Source organism: Macadamia integrifolia, chromosome 11 (assembly GCF_013358625.1).
Source record: "Macadamia integrifolia cultivar HAES 741 chromosome 11, SCU_Mint_v3, whole genome shotgun sequence".
In the NCBI taxonomy this organism is placed as follows: Eukaryota; Viridiplantae; Streptophyta; class Magnoliopsida; order Proteales; family Proteaceae; genus Macadamia; species Macadamia integrifolia.
The window spans coordinates 13,305,082-13,322,044 of NC_056567.1; the positions used below are offsets into that span (position 1 = coordinate 13,305,082).

The 16,963-nt window shown below is 41.6% G+C and overlaps 1 protein-coding gene across 1 annotated transcript; it reads right to left on the bottom strand.

The window, feature by feature from the left end:
- Positions 1-7,540: 7,540 nt before the first annotated feature.
- LOC122092926 lies at positions 7,541-11,338 on the bottom strand. The gene is made up of 4 exons (XM_042663225.1): positions 10,538-11,338; positions 9,625-10,428; positions 8,744-9,492; positions 7,541-7,787 (listed from the first exon to the last, which is right to left on the bottom strand). Exons 1-4 carry the CDS (start codon positions 11,336-11,338, stop codon positions 7,541-7,543), a joined length of 2,601 nt encoding a protein of 866 aa, XP_042519159.1.
- Between the last annotated feature and the right edge of the window lie 5,625 nt (positions 11,339-16,963).

Consider the following 16,963-nt stretch of genomic DNA (forward strand, 5'->3'; position numbering starts at 1 on the left):
GACTGGAGCAAACACAAATGGCCCCGAGTTGGAAGGGACTTCAAGATCGGCTACTCGACATTCTGGTCGTGCTCGTTCTCCTCCTTTGAACCATGCCCAGTGGAATACTACCTCTCAACAATCATTCACACCCAAGCTGGTAAAATTGGATTTTTCACACTACAATGGCAAGGAAGACACTACTAGCTGGACATGCAGGGTCGAACAATTTTTTCAGTTCCATCAGACTCCTGAAGAAGAGAAGGTGGCATTGGCATCGTTCCATCTCGAGGGGGACGCTCAATTGTGGTACCAGGTGTACAAATAGGATGATGGTGACACTACCTGGCAAGGGTTTTGTGAAGGTCTCCATGTAAGGTTTGGCCCTACCCAATTCCAAGATTTCTTCGGTGAATTAGCAAAGCTACAACAAACTGGGTCAATCAGGGAATACCAATCAAGGTTCGAGAAAACATTGGCGAAGGTAGGACCCTTATCTTCACGTCGACAAGTTAGTTTCTTTATGAGTGGTTTGAAGGATAGCATCAAGGCGGACATTCTTGCAAGTCGACCTACTACCTTATCTTCAGCCATTGGATTTGCTCGACTTTTCGAGGCGAGGAACCAGTCAAAAAGAAGAGTTATACCTCCCTTTGAGGCGTGGAGGCTCAACTTGACCATTAAGGAGCCACTAGGGGGAACCACTTCAATCCCTATTCGGAGAGTGACGCCCACGGAGATGCAAGAACGGAGAGCAAAGGGACTTTGCTTCAATTGCAATGAGCATGTCGCACTGGGGCATCGATGCAAGAAAATTTTCTTGCTCGAAGGCTGTTACGAAGAAGTGGATGATGTAGCCAATGTACCCGTTTGTGACATGGTTGAAGAAAGGGAGGACGTACCTCAAATTTCACTCCATGCCATCACAGGTATTCAAGCGCCTGAGACCATGTGGTTAAATGGGAGTTTGGGACAAGTAGCGATTTCTATCTTGATTGACTCGGGGAGTACCCACAATTTTATGAGCGCAAAATTGGCAAAAAAGGTGGGTTTAACTCCTAAATTAAAGCAACCATTTGAGGTTATGGTAGCTTCAGGTGAAAAACTACCAACCCCAGGTGTTTGTGATAACGTGGAAGTCAATGTCCAAGGAGTTCCATTCATAGTAGATTTCTTTCTATTAGCTTTGGGTGGGTATGAAGTTGTGTTAGGTGCCCATTGGTTGAGAACTCTAGGGCCCATATTGTGGGATTTTACCAACCTGGGCATGAAATTCAAGGTGAACGGGAAGGAAGTTGTTCTCAAGGGGATAACTAATAAAGCCGATAAAGTGGTTCAAGATCTGAACCGAGACGTTGTAGGTATCATGGACCTCCGTCAGGATCGTGATATGGCGTGTAGCGCATGTACACATGCTAAGGTTCGACCCTAATGAGATGAGATAGTATCCCTTGGTCATCAAATGCCAAGGGAAGATACACGTTATGGGTAAAAGGGAGTCGCCACTTAGAAAGGGTCTAGGACCCATAAATGTCTCCCCCAATCAAGGGAGAGACCAATGACTTTGATGGATAAGGCTAGTTTGCACCAAGATTCTGGATAAGTGTCAAGTGACATACTGGGAAGGTGTTAGGCACCCAGTCTGCCCAACCCTAAGGCTGGTCTCCTTTTGTTTGACTAAAGTTTGTTTGTACCCTACTAACTAGTCCTAAATCTAGGTCACTGAAAACCCTAAACTAGGCATCTAAGCATGACATGTGAAAACCTTAAACCAAGTGTCTAAATTATGCTAGCTAGGTTATAATGCAAATAATGAAATGATTACGCTAAATAAAAAAAATTAAAACCCTTAATTAAACTAACTCAATTAATTGAACCTAACCTAAATGGATGATTAATGAATTTATGAAATCCCAAATTGAATTAATTAAAATGATTAATTCCAATCCCTAGTAATTAGTAAAATAAATTATTGCAATCCCACTTAATCTAATTGGTAAAAATATTTATAAACTAAATGAGACCTAATTAATTTATAAAAAAAATAAAATGGATTAATTATATTAAATGAATGCATTTTTACTAATCTACCTAATCTAGTAGATGAGGATTAAAATAAACTTAAAGTTTAATTAAATTAATTATGAAACCTAATTGCACTAATTATGTTTACCTCAAGCTAATCTAAGATGAGTTAAATATTTTTCAAAACCCTAGTTAAGCAAATGAGAAGAGAATCTTTTAACTAAATAAATGCAATGCTAATTATCTTCTAAATTAAATATGTCTAATGATTATATTATGTTAGAGTCTAAATGTTATATTAATTAAACTCATTAAATAATTAAAACAACTAATTACGATAAAGAAAAATACTAGTGAAAAATGATATAAGAGCTTAAGTAATTAAACTAATCAAAGAAGCTAAATGGAATGATTAAAGAAAGCTAAACAAGCTAAAAGAAGGGAAAGTTGGATGAATTGGAATACAAGTATACTAATTGCACTATTTTAAACAAGATCTGATTTTTTTTTTTTATTGCACTTAAAGAAAGAGGGTGAAAAGCCCTAAAAAATAAGAAATTATAACACAAGCCCATTCCCCAAATTCGTCCTAATGCTACGGGCCGGTTTGAGGGGCCAGCCACGCCCATACTAGTCTACGTCCTAAACTACGTCCCATATATTATTAAGAGAGAAAAGAAAATAGAAAACAAACTAACTTATCAAAATTATTTAATCCACAATGAACAATTAAGACTATGATGAAGAAAAACAAAAAAATGCAAAGGGATTGTTTTGTTTTTGTTTCAGAGTGAGAGAGAAAAAAAAAAAAAAAGACATGGAGACATAAAAAAACAAACTATGGAGAGGGAATTGTGTGGGGCGGTTGGGCTCAGTTAAGGAGAAGAAGTATAAGAAGAAAGAGAAGGGAGGTTTGGTGGCTGCTGGTTAGTAGTTGTAGCAGCAGGGAAAAAGAAGCGAAAAAGAAGAAGAAGAAGAAGAAGAAGAAGAAGAAGAAGAGAAAGGAGGTTCGGTGGGACTGGTTAGCAGTTGCAGCAGCAAGGAGAAAGAAGAGAAAAAGAAGAAGAAGAAGAAGAAGAAGAAGAAGAAGAATGAGAGAAGGAGAAGAAGGTGTAGGTTTCAGCCATGGAGAAGGGAAGGAGAAGAAGAGGAGGGAGGAGAAGAAGAGTTGGCAGCTAGAGTTGGGGTTCAACAAAGAAAAGAAGAAGAAGATGGGAGGTAGATGAATAGTGGCTGCTGGAAGGGATGGAATAACTTACAAGAGAGGAGGAAGGTTTGGAGAGTTTCAGTAGAAAGAAAAAGGAGGAGAAGATGGGTTCAGGTTTGGTTAAGGAAAAAAGAAAGGAAGGAGAAGGGGGTGGAGAGGATTCGGCCATGGTAAAAGAGAAGAGAAGAGAAGAAGAAGAAGAAGAAGAAGAAGAAGAAGAAGAAGAAGAAGAAAAAGAAGGAAAAGGGTTGCAGGTTTGGAAGAAGAAGTGGGAGGTGGCAGCCATGAAGAAGGGAAGGAGAAGAAAAAGTAGTTGCAGGTTTATGAATTCAGCAGCAAGGAACAGAAGAGAAGGAGAAGAAGAAGAAGTAGTTGCAGGTTTATGGATTCAGCAGGAGAAAAAGAAGAAGAAGTAGTTGCAGGTTTATGGATTCAGCAATGGGGAAGAAAGTTTGGGAAGAGTTGAGAAGATGGAAACGGGTCGGCCATGGCATGAGAAGTGGTTGGAGAAGAAAGGAAGAAGAGATAAAGAAAAGGGAGAAAGGATTAGGGTTCTTGGATCCTAATCCAAGGGCCTAGATCTAAAGGATAAAACAATTAACAATTAAGTAGAATCATAAAACCAAATATAAATTCAAATCAATTTAAATTAAAACAAACCAAAAAAAATAATTAAGTCTTAATGAACCTAATTACATCTAATTGAGTTGGATAAAACTAAAATGAATATAATTAAACCAATTAAACAAAAATCATATTTAATTGAATCAAAAGACCTAAATACACCTAATTGAATCGGGTTACATTTAATAAACCATATTAAACCAAATTGAAACTAATTAAACCTAATTAATCTAAAAGAATCAATCATTAATAAATTAGAACCTAATCTATCAAATGAGATAATCTAGTTCTAAATTGCAATTAGGAGAAGAAAAATACCTTAAACCCGACTTTAATCAAGAAACAAAGGGAGATAACCCTTATGCTTCAAGCCCCAAATCGAACTGAATCGGACTAGTTCTCCCGGCTCAAGGAAAGATTAATGTGTTAAACTTTTAGACTTGGAGAATATTTGATTTTAGAGGGAAGAAGTTAGCCAAAACCTTGATGGGGCCATCCTCTCTTCCAAATTCTCAATTTTTTCTCCTCCCTTTTGGAAGAGAGGAAGGGCTATACTTATAGCCTTAGGACTTGAGACGATTCTCTCTTATTTCCGATGTAGGATTAAAAAAATCGAGAGAATTATCCAAAAAGGCTTGCTTTTGGACAAAGGGGTTCGGGCACTATGTGGCACTCTTTGGTTGCTCGGAATGGAATTTGATACCGAACTTTGGAATTAACTTTCGGGGGTCATATCTTTCAAACCGTTAGTCAGAATTCGACGTATAATATGTCATTAGAAAGCTCAGTACGAGCACTATCTAATGATGTGAGACATGATTGTGGTCTTGAATGAGAACCTTTACAAAAATTTGCATAAAGTAGGGACTCGAATCATATAATGAAAGAGAGAATCGGGCGTCGATTCACATAGTTTTCGCATCAAATTGTATTGTTCGACTTGAGGGGACAAACAACAATAATCCACAACATCTAATTCTAATTTTTGAAAACATTTTCTCTTGAAATTTTATAGAAAAAAATGGTCATTTTCTCTACTCTAAGCTCGAAAATTCTCCAAGTCTAAAATGTTCAACATGTAATTCTTCTTGTGTTATCATTGCTGGGGGGTGATAAAATTAGGTGTTTACAGATTGCCCCTCTTTGACCGAGACCTGTGTAACGGTCGAAAGGCAAAGAAAAGAACACATCATTTTGTCACCAGGAGCAATGTACTGTCGACATCTGGCTCAAGGTTGGCGGAGGTGCAAATGCAAATGCAAAACAAGCGATAAGACCAAAGGTAGGAAATGTCGATCGATAACACATACGAAATCATGTAGCATGTGGGTGCTACTATGATTGAGAACCTACCGCGGTTGGTCAATATAGAGGTAATGCCCAAACTGTGTGATGCCAAAAATTTGAGTTTCTAGCCGCGTGGCTGTCAACCTGAGAATTACAGCAACAAGGTAATGATTATCCTTCTTGGCAGTCGTGTATAACTATGAACCTTAGGATTCTCTATGGTTTGGTTCTGATAGTCCGTATAGGCAGTCGTGTAAGACTATGGACCTTGGGATTCTCTGCAGGGGTGATTGTGCTCACACAGCGGTGCTCAGTTGGGATCAACAACGGTGCTCGATTGTGATCCTAAGGACTCTCAAAAAGTTGGTGCGGATAGTCCGCATTTGCAGTCGTTCAAGACTATGAACCTTGGGATTCTCTGCAGGGGATGATCATTCTCGCACAATGGTGCTCAGCTGGGATCAATAACGGTGCTCGGTTGTGATCCTAAGAATTCTCAAAAAGTTGGTGTGGATAGTCCTCATGCAGTAGTGCTCAGCTGGGATTGATAGCGGTGCTCAGCTATGATCCTAAGGATTCTCGACAAATTGGTGCGGATAGTCCACCTTGGCAGTCGTGCACGACTATGAACCTTGGGATTCTCTACAGGGGATGATCATCCTCGCACAACGGTGCTTAGCTGGGATCAACAATGGTGCTCGGTTGTGATCCTAAGGATTCTCAAAAAATTGGTGTGGATAGTCCTTGCATAGCGGTGCTCAACCAATAGTGGTGCTCAACTATGACCCTAAGGATTCTCAAAAAATTGATGCGGATAGTCTACCTTGGTAGTCGTGCACGACTATGAACCTTAGGATTCTCTGCAGGGGATGATAATCCTCGCACAGCAGTGCTCAGCTAGGGTCAACAACGGTGCTTGGTTGTGATCCTAACGATTCTCAAAAAGTTAGTGTGGATAGTCCTAGCGCAGCGGTGCTCAGCTGGGATCGATAGTGATGCTCAGCTATGATCCTAAGGATTCTTGACAAATCAGTGCGGATAGTCCACCTTGGCAGTCATGCACGACTATGAACCTTGGGATTCTCTGCAGGGGATGATCATCCTCACATAGCAGTGCTTAGCTGGGATCAACAACGGTGCTCGGTTGTGATCCTGAGGATTCTCACAAAATTGGTGCCAACGATGTGTTTGGTTGTGCATCTACATTTGAATTAGCAAAGGAAAACTTGGGAGATTCTAGATCTCAAATACCTGAATAAGGACATGAAGCTTAGCAAAGTTAGCAACAAACAACTGCATTAAATTTAAGAGATCACAATTGTGTTCGAGATGCCATCACATGCCGAATCCACAAGAGGTCTAGATCCGAAAGCCAAGGGGCTTGGAAAGAGCACCATCATACGAAGGTTAGTGGTTAGTAAAAACACACAAAGCCCATATGTTCATGAAGAAGAATGTTGCTAGTAGATTGATCATCATAAAGGACAAAGTCTTTTCATTGAAAGGAAAAAAAATGGCACCACGGTCACAAGTTTTGAAAAGCAGAAAGGTGGGGAACGACTCCTCAGTAAATGCTGCCCAAACCAAAAGATCTTCAATTTAACAACCTTAACCTAGGCGAGCTAAATGGTTCCACGAGGCTGCAATGGAATTCACCAGACCTTCTATTAAAGCCTCTGTGATAGGCGCGGTACCCACATCCCCTAGAGCACCCTGAGGTAGACCGAATTGACGCATGAAGCGAGCTGGTATATAGAAAGAGGTATGGGATATGCCTAACAACCTGACATAGTCACAGCCAGAAGTGTGTAAAACAGGGTTCCGAATTGACCACCAATGGACTTCCCACCTGATGCTCCGCTCCGTGAGGGCTCCCAGTTGCTCAGGCCAATTTGTTGCATCGTGGTAGTTAAAGGTTTGAATTCGCTTGAAATACTGAAACAATTCCAAATGAGTTATAACCAAAGGTTGGACCAATTGAAGGCGCTCGACTAACCATACCTGGAGGAGGGCGAAGCACCCATTAAAGTCACTAGTGCGAAAATTTCGACGACCTGTCATAATATCAAGTCCTCTCAAAGTCTCTGCTAAAACAGTAGGGATAATGTCGCAACCTTGTCTCAACTTCCGGATGACGTTGATGATAATGGGTAAGCCTCCACACTTGGGGGAATGCAATAGATAACGAGCGATCATACAAAAAAGGAAAGCATTCCTTCGATGCACCCTAAATCTTTCAGTATTTGATGGAAGTGGGGCAAACTCCTTTATAATAGCATAAAGATTGATTCGATCACTTGCCATGAATCGCCTCGCCTCTTTTGCACTCCAACCGAAAAATTCTCAAATTTCTAACGAGCTAATGGGTTACAGTGTTGGGAAAAAAACATCTCCCCGATGATTGTAAATAAGACAAGCTCAAAATTCTTCCAGAGTAGGGCAAATTGCCACAGTTCCGAATCGAAAAACATGAAGTTCTCGGATCCAGAAACAAGATGCCTCATGTATCAAAGCACGACATGGACTGATGCGCTGGAGCTGAAAGAGTGCATAAAGGTGCACTTCTTCAAGGACTTCAAGGTCGTCATCCCTCATTGCTACCATCCATCGGCGGAAAGCAACATCCATCATAATAATGGGAGTGACAAAACACAACTCAGATTTCCTGGGTACATCATAAAATGTAAGTTAAGGAAAGGACCAACTTACAGGAAAATATCATATGACACATCCACCAAAAGTATACTGATTTTTTTTTTTGCTTGTCATTTGCAAAAGCTAAGAACCCTTTGAGCCAATTTAGAAAATGTAAGATTGGTCTCTCAGATGACCGCAATCATGTCTGGGCCCAAACCCTAAACTAAAACAGATGTTAAGACACACATACCGAAGGAAACTAACCTGATGGTTCTACCACGGGTAGAGTAAGGATACTACTTTGGATAGCGACCTCACGAGAGGGATCACACTGACTAAAGAAAAAGTTAAGCTGAAAGAGGGGCTATTGAAAACTCTTGGGAATTGTCGAATAGGAGAACGGTAGATGGAGTCTTCAAGCCAGATCAAGACAATTATTTAAAAGGATGATGAGTTCACGGGAGAAATTACGTCAATCAAAATAGTCATTTTGAAAAAAGGACTAAAGATGAAAATTCTTTGGAATCCGCCGAATTTGAGAGACGGTGGAAAGAGTTCTTAGTCAGACTCAATCACCTCCTGATGATAAGAGTAGCGAGAACCCATTTGTCTGAAAGGGGAAAGGGATAGCTAAAAATGGAAAATTAGGTCCAACCCTCTATGAGATGTGGCGGAAATTGACCGAGCTTGATTTTGACTTTCAAGCTGCCTACATATCTTAAAAATTTAGGAATCAGGTTGAGCGTAGTTCATGCCCCAAAGGCAGTTTTCTTTCATTGCATTCCCCTTTTTTTTTTTTTTGAATGCGGAGGCTAAACATAATACTTTTTTAGCTGATCTAAGTTGGTCAGGTACTGCAGTACTTGACCATCAAGATCTATAAGGCGTATTGCCTTCCCCAGGAGGATTTCCTTCACCGTAAAAGGGCCACTCTAGCTTGGCCTAAACTTGCCCCTTGGGTCATGAATGGGTGCTCTCTACTACTTTAAAACCAAATCTCCAACTTCCAAGGAATGTGGGTGGACTTTTTTGTTGAAAGCCCTTACAACTCGCAGTTGATACATATTCATGTTGTCCATTGACTTCATCCTTTTTTCATCAATGAGGTTCAACTCCTCGTACCTCGACTTGAGCCAATCTGCTTCTAGAATCTGACTCTCCATAAGGATTCTAAGAGAGGGGACCTCTAGCACAATCGGGAGGACTACTTCCATTCCATATACTAAAGAGTACCGAGTTGCTGCAGTTGGAGTTCTAATAGAAGTCCGATAATCCCATAAGGCATAAGCTAATTTGTCAGCCCAATCATTGTTCCTGTCAACCATCTTCTGGAGTATGACCTTCATGTTTTTGTTTGCCGCTTTAACCGCTCCATTGGTTTGAGGGCGATAAGGAGAAGACCTGTGCCTTGCAATCCTGAATTGATCACACAACTCCTGTATCTTGTCCCTAAAATGTTGACCTTGGTTAGAAATCACCTCATGGGGCATCCCATATAGGCAAATGATATGTTCTTGCAAAAATTTGGCTACCTTTGCCACTGTGAGTTTTGCGTATGACTGAGCCTCTACCCATTTGGTGAAGTAATCAATAGCTACCAACACAAACTCGTGCCCGTTCGAAGCTTTGGCATTAATTTTTCCGATCACATCGATACCCCAAGTGGAAAAAGGCCACAGAGAACTCAGCGTGTGCAATTTTGTTGGGGGCACATAGATGAGGTTGGCAAAAATCTGATATTTATGGCACTTTCTCAGAAATTTTGTGCAATCGGCTTCTAGTGTATTCCAAAAATACCCTAAGCGAAGAATTTTCTTAGCCAACATACGGGCATTCATGTGAGGGCCATAGATTCCCTGATGTACTTGCTCCAAGATTGTCTGTACTTGATCTTCATCCATGCACACTAGTTGTATACCATCAAAAGATCGCTTGTATAAAATATATTTGTGTAATATGAACTGGGTGGCATAATGCCTCAAGAACCTTCTATCTCCTTGGGTAGCATCTGCAGAGTACTTCCCCTCTCTGATAAAATCCACAATATGGACAAACCAAGGCCTACCATCTACTGTTAGGGCATTGACGAAGCCTTGATGTGAAGGATGATCTCTCCGATCTATAATGAATGGTTGTATTTGCTCACCCGGACCAAAATCAACCATCGATGCGAGAGTAGCCAAAGCATCGGCATACCTATTATTGTCCCTCTGGAAATAGTCAAAACTAATTTCTGTGAACTGCTTCATTAGAGACTCTATACACCCTTGGTATGGTTTTAACTTTTCCTCCTTTGTTTTCCACTTACCTTGGACTTGGCATATGACAATCGACAAATCTCCGTATACTTCCAATCTTTTGACCCAAATAGAGATGGCTACTTTCAATCCCATGAGGCAAGTTTCATACTTGGCCATGTTGTTGGTGCACTCAAAGTCCAACCTATATGCCATGGGCATGTTTAACCCTTCAGGAGTTATAAGTAGAACTCCGGCTCCGTAACCTTTTTGATTGGCGGCTCCATTAAAGAACATTTGCCAAATGCCAACCTCATTTTCAACCTTAAAAGAAACTACATCTTCATCTGGAAATATGTCATTCGAAGGCCTCGTATCAACAACTGGATGTGCGGATAGGTGTTCAACAATGACACTATCCTTGATGGACTTCTGGGACATACACAATGTCGAACTCCGCTAAGAGCAATAACCAACGTGCTAATCTCCCCGTCAATGCAGGTTTCTCAAAAAGATACTTGATGCGATCCATCCTGGATACCAAAAAGACTGAATAGTTCAACATGTAATGTCTCAACCTCCTTGTTGCCCAAACCAAAGCTGCACAAGTCTTCTCCAGTTTTGTGTACCTTGTCTCATAGTCTGTGAACTTCTTACTAAGGTAATAAATTCCTTGCTCTGTATGCCCATCTGGGCCATACTGAGCCACCATCGATCCCATGGAGGTTTCTAATACAGAGAGATACAACAACAATGGTCTTTCTGGAGTAGGGGGAATGAGGATTGGTGGGTTTACCAAGTAGCTCTTGATGCGATCAAAAGCCAATTGGCATTGAGGATTCCACCTCTTAGGTTGATCCTTTTTCAGTAATTTGAAGATCGGTTCACATATAGCTGTCAGTTGAGAAATGAACCGACTAATGTATTGGATCCTTCCAAAAAACCCTCGAATTTCCTTCTCCGTTTGAGGAGGTGACATTTCTGTTATCGTTTTGATTTTGGATGGGTCAATCTCAATACCTCTCTCACTTACCATGAACCCCAAAAGAATACCACCTGTCACCCCAAACACACATTTTTGTGAGTTCAGTCTCAGTTTGAACTCCTTGATCCTCTCAAAGAAAACCCTTAAAGCCTTAAAGTGCCCTTTTCGATTAATCGACTTGACAATCATGTCATCTACATACACCTTCACTTCTTTGTGTATCAAATCATGCAAGATAGTGGTGGCACCCCTTTGGTAGGTAGCACCGGCATTCTTCAAACCAAAAGACATCACCCTATATCTGTAAGTGCCCCAATTCGTAGTGAAAGAAGTCTTATCTTTATCTTCAGGATTCATTTAGATCTGATTGTAACCAGAAAACCCATCCATGAATGATAGAAGCACATGCCCTGCAGTGTTATCTACTAAAAGATCGATGTGGGGTAAGGGAAAATTATCTTTGGGGCTCGCCCTATTAATGTCCCTATAATCCACACATACCTTGATCTGACCATCCTTCTTTGGTACGACTACGACATTTGCCAATCATTCAGTATACCTCGTCACCTTAATGAACCCTACACTGAGTTGCTGGCAATCTCCTCTTTTACCATAAAAGCCCAATCCGGACACATGTGCCGAATCTTTTGTTGGAACGGCTTTGCATCAGAGAAAAGAGGGAGATCATGTTGAACTATGTTGGCATCAATACCGGGCATATCGGTGTATGACCAAGCAAACACCTCCTCAAATTCTTTTAAGAGCTCAATTAATTGGGTTGTCTCTTGCTCATCAAGGGAAATGCCAAGTCTAACCTCCCGGGGATCATGTTCTAACCCTAAATCTATCAGTCTGAAATCCTCACGGATAGGTTTGGCCTTCTTTTCTTTTAAAGTTTTTAATGATTTGAGAAATTCAAGCAATGGGTCATCACAACATTCATCATCAGGAGGTGGAGGGGATAGGGAAGAGGAAGAAGCAATATACTTGGAGGAATTCATTTCATTAATAACTGAGACAATTACATCAGACTTAGCTCCGACTAGAACCGACACTACATAAGTCGAAATACCTTCTCTGACATGGAGAGAAACAGTAGGAGAAACAACCAGTGGACCGCTTACAAACTTAAAGGACTTAGGCCCAGACATGGCCGACTCTTCAAGTACAAATTTTAGCTCCTCGGGGTAAACAAACTCATCCAAACAGCTCCAGTTAGGAATGACACCCTTAGCACGATGAATCAACTAGTGGGGTGAAGGCGTCTCAGATTCAATGGTCCCACCAATCATCATAATCTCCTAATTGAAGAGACTGCTAACATCTAGGTCTTCCTCTGTGTGTCCCTGTTGGACCTGTTCAAACTGCTTCAGTGAGTAATGTTCTAACTCTGCCCAATCAATCGCGCAATCAAAGAAGATCTTAAAGCCTGGTAGCCTCTCCCTTGAAAGCACATCTAACCATCGTTCTGGGAATCCACAATACAAGAAATCCTGCCCTTCTTTGACGAAATAACCATTCAGAGTTTTGAAATAGGGAGTTACATTGACGGTCTTAGATCCATCTTCTATGTTGTTCCACTTCGAAACCTTGACTAGCCCAGCCTTGACCGTCTTGTTCTGCTGATAACCTGCCTCTGTTGCCTTTCCTTTGGAACTTTCCCCGTTGTTAAGCATATGGATCACATTCTTCCCCTCATTCTTGTATTTCAACCCTTCATATCTCTCAAAATTTTTGTCATATTTTTGCTTCTTAGCTGCTATCTTTTGTTGGTCCTCCTCTGTCATAACATAACCAAGGCCAAAGCTTTGTGTGTGCACATTTAGAGATAAAATATCTGGGTCACCCTGTTGTCACACCCCTAGGCCCATGCCTGGAAAATACTTCATTTTAAGAAGCATGTTGGTTACTCTAGCGTTGGTGATGTTAAACTCTGTCAAAGCAAATCTCTCTTCTGGTGAACTAGGTCCCAAAGTTGCATTGATACTGCCCAACTCAAAACCTCCCAAACGAACTTTAGATGTCTCACCATTGTTATTTTCCCCCACATCAACGGATTTCATCATGCTAACCAAGTGAGGATCTGCCAAGATAGTGATCACCTGCCCTTTGAACACAAATTTTATCTTTTGGTGAAGGGAAGAGGAAACTGCCCCAACCTTGTGCAACCATGGATGGCCTAGAATCATATTGAAAGACTCCAGAATATCGATAACTTGGAAGTCTACCTCAAATTCTGCCGGTCTAACTACTATCATCACAGTGAAATTTTCCAACACGCTCCTCCTGGTGTTGTCATAAGCTCGAACACATTGACTAGATGGCTTCATCTCGGCTTCATCAAATCCCAAATGTTTAAAGGTCCTAAGAGGGAAAACATTCAACGCCGACCCATTGTCTACCAATACTTAGGGAATTCGACATCCTCTACAATCAATGGTTATATGTAACGCCCTTGTGTGGTTTGAACCTTCAAGAGGAAGATCGGCATCTGCAAACATCAATGAGTTCACTGAGTACGTAGCTCCTACTAGGCTCGCTAGTTGTGCCGAACTGGTCCCAATTGGAACTTGGATGCTTGCCAGAGATTTCAACACTACTTCCTTGTGGGTAGGAGAGGCCATAAGCAAGCTCCAAATAGATATATTTGATGGGGTCTTCTGCAACTGTCTCAATACTTGATTCTCCGATTCAATCAACTTATTATTTAGTCCTTGATCTTTTGGCCTAGTTGGTGGTTCTGTAAGTCCTGCCGCCTTACAGTTCTTCCCACTTTGAGTTTCTGTTATTATCTCACCCATAATGTAGAGCTCTACCTCATCGTTAGACTCTGAAAACCTTTGCTTTGCCTGCAACCCTTCCCCAGGGATAATGATATCATAATCCTCATTGGCTTCAAGTTTGACTGCATTAAGCTCCAAACCAAGATTTGGTGTGCAGGTCTCAAAATCAGATTCATCATACAAGCCATTGATCTCATCTTCCTTCAACTCTGACTCTACAGGCTCTTTTAAACTAGAAGTGACAACATCAACTAGAAGGGGGAAAGTAAATCCGCTAAGATCTCCAACGTTGGTCGCCTTTGCTTGGCTACTCTTCACTGATAGAAAAATGATAAGGGAAGTTAGGTCAAAATTTCCTAAATCTTCCTGCAGGGCATTAGCTGCTCGATGCTGAGGAAGGGGATTTGTGGCAACATTGGGTCGTTTGACCTAGATTTCAAACTTCTTTGCATCAAGCAGATCTTGGATTGCCTCCTGCAACTTGTAACATCTATCTGTTGCATGACCTTGCAAAGAATGGTAGTCACAAAACAGGTTTGGATTGAACCAATCAGGTTTCCACTCAGGTAAGGGTCTAGGCTCTGGCTTGACTATAAGACCGGCCTGAAGCAAACAATTCAAAATTGAACTCAAAGAAGTCCCCAAGTCAGTGAACTACCTTCGAGGACGACAGGGAGCGGGGGTTGCATCTTGCTTAATCACAAATGGCGTTGCTGGAGTAGGCGAGGCTGGCGCTGTGGGAAGAATCGCCATCATGGCATTAGACCCCAAACTCCTCTGTTGGGTAGGAGGTTTTCTATTGCTACTAGCCTCCTTAGCAAGTTTGCTATACTTGGGGAGCTATTCTTGGGTGAGGGCATCTTCGACCTGCTGGGCTGCCATTCTGAGTCCATCAAATATCAATATTGCCTGGCCAAACAATACATCCTTGTAGGGAACACACACTGACCTCATGATCATCGCAATCTGATCTCGCTCACTTGGTTGATCCCTCATCATGATGCTTTGTCATGGAAATGCCTCAAATACTTGATTAACCCTTCATTCGGCATTTACCTTTTCGTTTTCAATTATCTTCTTGTTAATTCCACTTCAGTATTGTAGCCATACTATTTGGTGAAAGCTCTCATAATGTCCTCTCAAGTGCAAGAGGATGCCTTGTCTAAAGACATAATCCAATGGTGAGCCACACCGGTTAGAGAGAATTGAAAAGCTTGCCCCAACATTTCATCTGTAAACCTTTTTATCCTCAACTGCCCAATAAAAGACTTCAAGTGGGTACGGGGATCCCCGGTTCCATCGAACTTGTCACATGTCCACTTGAAACTTTCTAGCAAGATTGCTTGGGAAAAAAGCATAGCCCCTCTGTATCAAAAATTTGGTCTTCTACCCCTTTCATATTCCTTATTATGTGCTCCAAACGGTTGACCTGATCCTTCAATTCCTTTTTCTCTTGATCCTTAATTGCCCTGGCAGCAGGAGCGTTAACATAGAAGTTATACTCATCCTCGGCCAGGTAGGGAGGTTGGGAAACAAACCTAGGAGTTAGAGGGTGACTCCGTTGATCTGGAACCTCTTCCCTTGGTGCGGCTATATGTGTGCGCACAACCTCCGTGAGGTTGGTCATCATTTCCTCTAGCCTGGCCATTCAAGCATCCATGTTATCCAAAGGTGGTTGTGGAGGAATGCCTACCATCGAGAACCATTGAATGATGCTCCTGAGAGGTTACTAGGACAATCCCAACTAAGTGGGATGAATGAGAAAGGCTGATTGGGGTAAGATGTTGGCGGCACTGACTGGTACCGAAAAAAGACAAATATAGACTGTGAGATGGCAATACACAACACTCTCCTACTTGAACACAAGACTAGCCAAACATACGTAAACAAGGACAACCAGACCAAACAAGAGTTAGCTCAAATGAGAATGGCATCAACTTAGCGGCATACTTAAAGAAGTGTGCCTAAGTTGAAGAGACTCTCAAGTGATGGATCAAGCAAAGGTGGTTCCTGTAAGAACACTTATGTAGGTGACTCTAAACTGAATCAATCACCAAAAACTGTGTGGTGGAGATATTTGAACCTACACATTGACGTCAAGATAGCTTGTGTGAAACCCTTACCAGGTTGAAACGTATATCACATCGGACTGACGGTGTTGGCATATAGCCATGGTGCCAATCATGCGGTGCGATTGTACGAACCAATAACTAGTGTAGTTAAAAACACTAGCATTCTTAATACCAATGGTAAATCCAATTCTTCCGTTGGTGAATGGTAGATTGAGATGGTTAGAAATTACTACAAAGGGTTCTAACGTGAACCGCAATCAATGTACATTAGTTGTGTTGATCCTAGTCATTGGTTCTATATCCAAGTATATGATGCATATTGGCTAGGTTTAGGACCGGCAAGGCTACCCTTGACAAGATTGATATACCTATCACCTGTACACGGAATGAATTAGAGGCACGTGATCCCTTTGATGTACCAATAGGGGAATAGCTCGACCAAATCGATCTCAGAGTGTTGACCAATAGCGTCTCTTTGGGCACACCTAAATGTGTGTGATCTCCCTCAAACACGCAAGGTAACACCCTCGCCGATAAGTTCTGTATTCTAGGCCCAAATGGCACGGTATCAAGGTGTGTGATGTAACTAGGGGCGGCCCAAACATATGTGAGGGACCCTGGCAGCTTCACCACGGGGGTGAATAAGGGTAAGGCATGCTGTGCTCAATGCAAGAAGTGTATACAAGTGATGAAAAGGGAAAAATAACATGTCAATATACAAATAATAAGGTACAAACAAAGCTATACAAACAATGGTCAATCAAGATTCTGACATCCCCAGTGGAGTCGCCACTGTAGGTATCATAGACCTTTGTCGGGATCACGATATGGCGGGTAGCGTGCGTACATACGCTAGGGTTCAACCCTAATGAGATGAGATAGTATCCCTTGGTCATCAAATGCCAAGGAGGAGATACACGTTATGGATAAAAGAGAGTCGCCACCTAGAAAGGGTTTAAGACCCATAAATGTCTCCCCCAATCAAGGGAGAGAGACCAATGACTCTGATGGATAAGGCTAGTTTGCACCAAGATTCTGGACAAGTGTCAAGTGATAGACTGGGAAGGTGTTAGGCACCCAGTCTGCCCGACCCTAAGGCCGGTCTCCTTTTGTTTGACCAAAGTTTG

Excerpts from the sequence above, each read along its gene's own strand:
- LOC122092926 (XM_042663225.1), bottom strand. The coding sequence starts at position 11,338 with ATGAATCCTGAAGATAAAGATAAGACTTCTTTCACTACGAATTGGGGC. Across the intron at positions 9,493-9,624 it reads TACAGACAATCTTGGAGCAA|ATTTTTGCCAACCTCATCTA; the intron begins GTACATCAGGGA and ends CATAAATATCAG. Across the intron at positions 7,788-8,743 it reads GTTGGAGATTTGGTTTTAAA|GAAATCTGAGTTGTGTTTTG; the intron begins GTAGTAGAGAGC and ends TGATGTACCCAG.